The sequence below is a fragment of the Periplaneta americana genome, chromosome 14, assembly GCF_040183065.1.
Source record: "Periplaneta americana isolate PAMFEO1 chromosome 14, P.americana_PAMFEO1_priV1, whole genome shotgun sequence".
NCBI lineage: Eukaryota > Metazoa > Arthropoda > Insecta > Blattodea > Blattidae > Periplaneta > Periplaneta americana.
Genome location: NC_091130.1, coordinates 11,627,087 through 11,637,217, shown reverse-complemented (window position 1 = coordinate 11,637,217; position 10,131 = coordinate 11,627,087). Strand labels below are relative to the sequence as shown.

The window sequence follows — 10,131 nt, the reverse complement described above, 5'->3', positions numbered from 1 at the left end:
CAATCGCGTTGCAGGTCAGCTACATTTAAACGTGTGCGTCTTGTGATTCGCTTATGAAGACGTTATTCATTTCTTAAGGCTCGATAAATACTTAATATAATCGCCCGCCATTTGGGCTCTTTCGTTGGCGTTCGCAGAAAGCACACGAAGACGTTATTTGCCGCTCAATTATTTGCTGAATTACATTGCGTTCGATTTATTATCATAGGAGCTATGACGAGATAATGTTTAACGGTGTGGCAAATAGATTCCTCGTATGGTAGCTCGGCAACGAAAGAACAAAAATGGCGAACGATACTAGCTACCTAGACTTTATAGAGCCTTCACTTCCTAAGACGTAAACAAAGGGGAGGAGTCACGCCGGGAGTAACAGGTCGCGACTATAGATTGCGTAAGTTACTTTTGCACCAACGATAATAATGAGAAAATGTAAACTCTGGACTCGGCAGTGGCGGAAATTTTAATATTCAATTTCGCTTATAAAATATATCTCGTTGGAATTTGTAATAGCAAAAAGTTTACCTGAACGCGTTCCGGACCGTTCCGGCTGAAAAAAAGCGCTGATTATAACAAAAATAAAATTTGACAATGCGGTTTGCTCAAGAAGTTCTTTCGGTATTATTCTAAAAGGATTTTATTAAGGACGGAAGGAAGGAGAATGAAAACAGAATTTATAACATTTGTAAAACAATTTACTATTTAAATATATATTTATATATATTCTGTACATTAAAACACAATTCTATCTCTCATTAGTGTACACTAGCAAAACTATAAAAAAAATTGATAATACATAGATGCATCGCCAATTCAATCCATACAACAGTCATTCAACAACACTGAACCGTAACATTTCTAAGAGGCATCACTTCACTAAACACACATCAGGAGATACAGTTTTAAAGAAATATATATTAAACCCCTTACAAGGGTATGGAAGGATGATCCTAAAACAATGATGATGTTAGTTGCCAAAAATAATTTCATCTCCTGAAGATAAACATGATAAACAAATAAGTTAAAACAACATAGTTTAGTACAAAGGGACACAAACATGTACTGAAATAAATAACATGGTTTACATTCCAAATGTTTACAGCTATACAAACCGTAACTCTTCGCTTCAAATATTTCATTATTTATTTAATGTTACAAGAAACATTAGTTTCAAATTGCAAGAGTGAACCGAATTTATACAAATACAATAATTTCATATATTTAAAATATGAATTTTATGAAAGAATATAGGTAGGGAACACAGAGTTAAAAAGGGATGGTGAAATATTAGAAACGAACATGGAAATTGGTGTTAATTCACCAATTCATTTGAGCAAGGCACTTCTTTTCCTATTCTGTCAAAATGAAAAACAAATTTGAATTAAATATTTTTTTCTTTCATTGTTATAAAATTTTCTCCATTAAAATCTGTGAATTTATTTATATCCAATGTTAAATAATACGACAGTACATTATGCAACGAGCCTAAAATGGTAGTAATTAAGGCGCGAGTATGTTTATGAAACGAGCGCGAGTTTCATAATTTTCATACGAGCGTCTTAATTACCATTATAGGCAAGTTTCATACGACTTTTTATGCTCGACCATATTTCTAACTTGAAATTATTTACAAGTATTCATGTTATTCTTATCTGACTGAGGAGCGGAACTGACCTTGTGCAATATCTCGTAAATTGTGAGATGTGCGCAGACGCGAAAGTATTGATTTTTTCCGAGAAACAAATGTCGACATTGACCTTGATATGATTTAGAGAGTAAAATAAACATTAATCTTGATATAACCTTGAAATTGAATTAGACATTGAAAAACGAGATGACAAACTGAATTTATTTCAAATATAGGTGATTTATTGTGCAATTGGTGAAATGAATTTGCAGGAATATGTTTTGTGAAAGGCTGGAAGATGACGGTTAATTTGTGTGTTATTTTTTTTCGACTGAGTTTAATATTGTATTAGAGACTTCAATTTTATTTTGGATCGATTCTTCAACATAACCTTCTGCGACAGTATTGGATTTCCAGCCTCCGTGGCATATCCGAGAATAATCGATACTTGCGCTTTCATATTGCTACAATGGTATTTTCTGATTGATGGAACATCTGAACTTTAATGAATAGGTGTACTTTAATGAGGTCCATTAAATGGCTGCTACCAGGTGTATAATTACTACATTTCGGCATGGTCGAGCATAAAAATAATTATAAATAATATCAAATTTTAGGTTTTCACGATGATTGTGTCTTGAAGCAGAATTTCTGGAACCATGTTAATTTCTAGCACAAGATGAAGTACATAAAAATCTGCTTCAGGATGAAAAACAAATTCACTATTTTTTTATTAGTTTGTTTTTGCATTTCCATAATAACTGAATTTACTAAATTATTATGATAAAATTTCTGAATCATCTTTACTGCAACGTGAATTTAAGAATTTGAAAAACTAAAATAAACACATCTTATTTTAAACCAAATTTTTCTTGACGGTTTAAAGAAATGTTGCATTTTGAAGCCATGAAACATTCAAAGAAGGAGTTACAGTCGATGCCCAAGTCTTAATAAAGCTTTGATCTGTAATGATATTCGATACAGGAATCCAGAACTGAATTGTTACATCGCAAGTGCTAGAATTCCAACAGTTCTTTCAATTTATAACCACGCTTTGACTTCCCAGTACCATTGCAACCATTCCACAAAATGTATATCCTATATATTAAATATATATATATCTCACTATTGAAGTTAACATCACATTATTGTGAACATTTCGTAACATTCACAAACCTGAGCCTTGAGCAAAATGCCCACAAACAAAAGACATCCCAGGAACAAGCACAACAAAACAGATATACTTTCAGGAAGGCAAACACAACTGGACTAGGAAGAACTACACACTAGCAGCTCAGCTATAGGCCTACACTAATGAAACTGAATTGCTTGCTTTACAGTTTGTAAAAGGTACTTTAAGGATACAGGTGGCCATGACTTGGAAGTCATGAAGAGCTTTCTTTCTGTTCTGACAATATTGCTGGACATTTACACACATTCTGAGAAAATTAAGTATTATTTATATTCAAGGAAACTTAAAACGTATCAATAGATAAATATCGATACTTTCTGAAAAATGTTTGAGCATATGTGCATTATGAATGCAACATAAGATATCACTGTCTTTTTTTTTAATATTATTACTGAAAAGTTTTGCTATTTTGAAAGAAAAAACAAATAGCAAATTTAATAACAAATATTTCTGGGAATGTCAAAATATTCGTGGAAGCTCTTACTCTATTTTAACAATATGGCCACCTTTTTTTTAGCCTTTGCGTAAAAGTTTAAAAAATGAAGTCTTATGCTCGTTACTTCCTACTAAACAAAACTGTAAACAGATAAATTCAATTTATTGCAAAACTTTCATGACAGACTAAATGTAAGGCAGTAAATATTTATTTTTGAATATTTATTAACACATCTATTGCAAACGCAATGAAAAATAACAATTTGCACAAACAAACATTTGCTTTGCAAATAGAAACGTGCTTGAGTAAACTTAAATTTTAGAAAAGTTACATCTAAATGAAGAATGGGTTTGTTTTGAATAGCTCGGTATTTTTTTTAAATACGTATACTATAATACAATAAAATGATAGGTTTCAGATTAACCATAAATGAAGACAGTATAAAGTTCAGATCTTGTTTCTGCTTGAGTACATACTGGAAAGCTCAATGAGGCAAATATATTGAGTTTTAATTAAACAAATCAATCTCTACATAAAAAATGAAATAGTGTTCCAGCGTCTTTATTATGAAATGCAAATATTCATCTTCTTTCTTTAATGATTTGTTTACTTTTCATTTTTAAACTTTATATTTATTTAAATAGATCATTTGAAGATGTGAATAAAGTAATTCATTGAGTTTAAAAGGTCCAATTAAAACAAAATCTTTGCAGAAAGTATAACAAAATGAGTTGGTACTATTTATATCACTGTCTTGTTGAAAACAAAATTTTTTAGAACTGCCTTACATTCAGAGTACTTTAGAAAAGTTAATTAATGTTTTTCTTGCATTAAAATTGAAACAGAACTTACACAGAATAGCACATTAAAATCTATAGCTGAAACTATAATGTCGTTAAAATACTTAATATACTTACAATATGATTAAAAAAAAGGGTACTTCATACTGTCTGTGTTCACAACCTGTGGGTGGGTTTGTGGTATACATTGAAATACTTTCCAACCACTGGACCTTTCTTAATACTGGACCAATAAACCACATTTCTGCAGAAAGCTGAAACCTTCATTTAATATCAAAATGACTGTTTTTAATGTCATCAAACAAAAAATATAACAACGAATCTTTGCAACATGATGAAACTTTCATAAAAGTAAAAAGTATTATAGATTCTCACAATAATACACAGATAATACTATAATAGAGAATTAGTAAATCAAATTTGTACCTATAAATTTCGTATTATTCATTGAACACGTACACAAAATTTATTTCCAAATGCTAATAAATAATATTATAATAAGTACTGTAACAAAATTATATCCAGAAATTTAACAATGAGAATTATCACAATGATTTCATGAGACATCTTAAAATTAAGAGGTAAATATCATTTCATAAATTAACTTCATGTAGTAACAAATATAAAGCCAAAATTTTGTCAAGCATAATATTAATAAGGATCATTATTTTACGTTTTAAAGCCAGATTAAAATGCCACTGTTACATCCTTCTACAGAAACAGGGTTTATATTAAAATAGTCAAACCTACTTCAAAATGGAGATGTACATTCGCTTGACAACAGATGCATCACTAGAAAATACAAATACTTCAACATGGTAATCAGAGGCACCAAAATTCAAAATTTTAATTTTAAAGCTGCGTTATAAAAATATACCATTTAGAAAAACAAATACACTGGAGCATCTAGATCAGATACACCTCGTGAAAATATCATTTTCTGTTTGAGCTTGTACACTATATCACAAGAACATGAGTTGATGACTCATACACTAGCCTCTGAATCGAGACTTTGCCCCCAACACTGTATGTCTGTAAGAAGGGAAAAAACTTTCAGGTGTATAAATTTTATTTTCATTTTCTTAAATTTCATTTTTATGTATTTTAAAATCTAAATCTGTGCTTTGTTTATATAATAAGTAGGTAGTACAGCATACAAAGTCAGGGACAAGATAAACTGTATCAGTGGTGATTCTTATAACTTTTTAATTAATATTTACGGTGGTTGGAGACCAAAAACATTTCAGTCACTATTTTTTAATTTAAATACAGGTATCAGACAGATGACGTTTTATTAAAGTTTGATTTATTTTAGAAATATTTCAACATTTCGTGCCAGACATGATGATAAAAATGAAAGCAAGAAGCACCACTGATATTATGGAACTGTGATTTGTGACTAGAGCGACAGACAGGGCTGCCACCCTATTCGAGACACCTGTAGGTACTGTGTACATGCCTGCAGCTGTTACGTCACCCTCCCCGGGAGACCAGGAATCACCGCAGGCACTTGGGTGTGTTCATTAACTCACGCGCACGTATGTACTGCGATAGTACAATGCAACAAGTTAAAAGAAATGTACATAACAATATCTGACAGTTCATTGGAATTTAATTTCGTAGACTGAAAACATTCACTATGAGAATTTCTTTATATTCATATTGGAATTTGAAACCTCGGAAGTTCCTATAAGGTTTGTAGTGGATAAAGTTGCTATCTAAAAGTTTCTCGCAATAGTTAATCTTCCTCTCCAATTATCTTTCCATAATTGTATTAATTGAGGGGTTCGGGAGTAAAACATGGTAAGTGACGTTTTAGTGTTTTGAAGTTATTAGGTAGGTAAACATTTATACATGCAACAGTTTGTATAAAAGTAAAATCTGTATACTTCTGCCATCTGTTGAGATGTTGGAAAACTAACTACTGTATTATATGCAGAATGTAAGATACCATATTATACGCTACAGATTTCATTTTTGACCAAATTCTTAGTTACCATGTTTTACGCCTGAGCCTCTCATTTCATTATCGTTGTTTGATTTGTGTTTTAATTCAATACGAAGAATCTTTTTAAATAATATGAAGACGTAAGATAATATTTTTAAACTACTGGAGAGGAAAAACAGAATGATGCTTACGTGTAGCTATATTTTTCATCAAAAATATTCATACCAATTTTATAACTAAAATTAAATCGAAGTTATTATTCTACATATAAAAAAAAATATATTAAAATTTAAGAATGCTACATTTGAAATAAACAGTGAAGTATTTTTTTAAGTCATGACAATGTGCCAATACAGCACTTCCGCCTGATTTGTTAAATTTTAAAACTATGACAAAAACCTTATACAAATTTTACTTTAGTATGTCAACATTAAAGTACAACGAAGGCTGTACAACATTTGATATGGTTTTAATATTTTTAATAGCAATGGCTCAAGTCTTATGAACATTAAATGTTGTAGAACTTAATTAAAGGTCAGAATTTATTTGGAAATGGCATGAATCTTTTTATGTCTTGTATATAATTAAAATATATATAGAAAATAGCTAATAAGCAAAAACATTGTACAAAATTACGGACATGTCTTTTCACAAGTTCTCTATGATTATTTAATCATCTCAATAAAATAGTTTACCAAATATAAAACTATAATCTACCCTATATTTATTTCGTCTATAAAACCCCAATACTACTATCGACAATAAAAAACGTCTTTTTAAGCCCTTATATTGTTATTTGGATGGACAGTGTTAGCATAGCAACTCCTGGTCTGGTCCCGAGAACGGTGCTATATTAAGACTTCACTCAATACATACAAAATAAATATCGCATGTCACATATAACTTCAGGTACATTCTCAATTGTCCAAGCATAACAAGCGAGGTTTACTCCAAAACTACACTACCAGATCCTGCATCTAGGTCCCCTGACAATTGACGCTGGACCCAGAGGGATGCCACAAAAAATAATGGGTGAAAACATAACCTCTTTCAAACCAGAACGAAGCCATGGTGACATAACCTTACTTAACTATTTTAGCAAAAATAATTACTATTTTCTACGTAGCCATATGGAATATATTAGTAAATTAAGAAGCTTTAAACTGTACTTACAATATTCTTGAAACTCACAAAGAAAATGTGTGTTAAATTATAATACAGTCACTGATCTAGAGCAATATTGTGGTAAATTATTGTGATTTTAAAACCACATTTAAACACAAGTGTTATTCCACTTTAATATAAAATTTGTTTTACTGCAAAAGCATTTCAAGCATTATATACAAACACAAACAGAAAAGAAAAAAAAACGAAATGTAAACAAGTTTCTTCTCCCTTTGTCATTTTTCGTAGCATACCTCTGGTTCACTTAGCATCAACAATCTTCTTCTAATTACCTCCCCTCTAATTTGTGAACAACTTTACACTTAAAACTCTGAACAACGCTAGAGAACTGCTGACACTAACATCACAAAAATAACAATACGTAACCAGCACTAAAAAATTCTAAACACTGTCTGTATAGGTACTCACACACTGAGCTTATTCTGTTAACATATTAACGTAAATTAAAACACTGGACAACTCTTTATGGTCACCTTTCCTAATGTTACTTGGAAGATAACTAAAAATTTACAAATACTCAGGGTGTGGTCATACCTAACCTTGCTTACCTCTCACTTAGCACCATATCTTCTCAGCCACGACTCTCGCAGGAACTTTACCACTGAGAAATTCCCTCACTAGGTGGTTACGACTGGGGGGGATCGTCCTCGCGAAAAGCGAGGGAAATCATAACCACAACTTTTTGCATCACTACTTTGTAGCGAATCGAAGCACTACCTTGCTGTAGTCAGTGTCGAAATTTGCTAACTAAAACTTAGCACTACAAGGCAAGGGTACATAATATTTACATGAACACTAAAAAGATTCATTCCACTAGTGCGTGGAAAAGTCTCACACCGCAACACGGGTGTGTTCAGAAATTCTTGATGTGTGAAACTCAGAGCATGTTCTAAAACAACACACACTCAAGATCAGCAGTTATGTTATTTCTGCCATTCTCTGCTCATACGAAAAAAGATTGATTGTTGTTATTAGATTTGGTTCTGCAGCTCTTTGTAACGGTTTCCAACCGTCTTGGGTTTGCGCACATCGCAAAGTCTTTGTGCGCATGCTCAAGAAGGTTTCAAACCATTTCAAAACTGTAGCAGAAACAAATCCTATTATTAGCACAGAAATGCTGCATATAATGAAATCTTTAATTAATTATCTTGAGTACGAGTTAATTTAGAATTAAATTATTGTTCAATAACCATCTCTACTCTTCTATAGTATCTAGATTTCAAACTCCCAACGTAAGTTTTCCTTCGTCACAACAAGAGATTAACAATGTCATACTGGCATTATTAATTTCTGGACGCACCGATTCATCAGACCCATCTGGCGGGTAAGATCCGAGTCTGTGCAGAACACTACAGTTTACCGCATGCCCCAACTGCAAGCCCCGAACACCCGACCGTTAATCTAGGAAGCAATGCCGGAACACATCGTTGAGCCCGCTTCCATCTTTTTAGTCCCTTTCACGGCATCCATTTTGTTCACTCGCCGCCGCTGAATGTTACGACGATTTCTTCGATACTCGTGAGTGTTCCCGTGATGAAGCCGAGGATGCCGAACAGGATTATGAAGAAGTTCTTCCACAGCCGCCAGTAACATCTTCCCATGCCAGGGTTGTCCCAGTAGGTGACGATTTCAATGATGGCTGGGAACATCAGACCGAGTGTGGACAGACAGACTGCTCCCACCAGAGAGATGAATGGACCGAGCTGAGGTATGGCGACTGCGATGGCCACTGTCGAAAAATGTTAACATATAAGCCCCGGTTGCAGAAACACCGATCAAATATGATTGACGATCAAGGAGGATTTGATTGGCCATCAGTTTTATTTCTATTGCATAAAGAACAATCAGTGTTTGATCGGAGATCAGTCTTCCATCATATTTGATCAACAGATTTTTGCTGGTTAAGTGACTGATTATTGATCAAGTATCAAGTGGTTATGAAAGACGATGTGCTTAAATTTTGTTTTGACTTCTGCGATTGGACATAATATGCTTTGCTTCCCACACCACAGCTAAGTATCCAGAAATATCTGAATATCAACCGCGTATGGGGGAGCGATTAAATTTATACGAAGTAGCAATACTAGTGTACTAATCGAAGTAAACAAAGAATAATATTTTAGGGTTAATTGTGCACCTTTGCTCTGACATTCTTACAAATATTTTCACCTTTATTTTTTAAGCATTTAGGGTTTTTCTTCTAACTGGTACTCAGTACCTATAAACTATAATCCTGTGGCTGGGTGGAAAAAGGTCTTAAGTTATTTTTTAATGAGATTTTTATATATTCTGAAAGCGGAAACAATTCTCTACAATCTGGTAAAACGGTTAAAGTCAAATAAGACTCCTGACTGGATTTATAGAGCGTTACCAAATGTCCTAAGTACTTTTTGAATCGAGCACACACAGAATAAAGGACTTAAGAATATTTAATACTTTATTCCTTACAAACCATCACATATTTTCTTTCCATGCTTCCCTATTAAAAAGGTCTAAATTGTATTTTAGCCATTTTATCGTATACTGATGCCCTTTCCTTTTAAAACTCTAAGCACCAGGGTAAACAGTCCTATAACTGTTTAAGACCCATTTTGCATTCCTAATAATTTACATTTCTCATTTATTTTGACATGAAAAAGGTCTTACGTTTAATAGTCCCTTCTACTCAGTTTGGCTTCTGGTCTTAAAAGGGCTTAAGTGCGGCTATTTTTGGAAATAATCAAGAAAATTGTTAAATGAGCAACCTAACCTATTTTAGAAGAAATATAAACAAATAACATCCAGGAAAAATCTCTTAATTAAAAAAAGCTCTATAATTGACACCAATTTCAATCTTTCTACTGCTTTCCTGAAAAGTATAAAATTTTTACTTAAGACCTTTTTCCTTCCGGCCACAGAATTATTTCTCATATTCAAAATTTCTAACTGTAACGAGAAAAAATTGTA

The 10,131-nt window shown here is 32.6% G+C and overlaps 1 protein-coding gene across 2 annotated transcripts in view; it reads right to left on the bottom strand.

Moving 5' to 3' along the window:
* Positions 1 to 670: 670 nt before the first annotated feature.
* The window catches only part of LOC138713143 (proton-coupled amino acid transporter-like protein pathetic), a 255,417-nt gene continuing 245,956 nt past the window's right edge, over positions 671 to 10,131 (bottom strand). For both annotated transcript variants that reach the window (XM_069844960.1, XM_069844961.1), the window contains one exon: positions 671 to 8,914. In XM_069844960.1, coding sequence (XP_069701061.1) covers positions 8,661 to 8,914 — 254 coding nt within the window. In that variant the 3' untranslated portion in view covers positions 671 to 8,660. The remainder of the gene's footprint in view (positions 8,915 to 10,131) is intronic.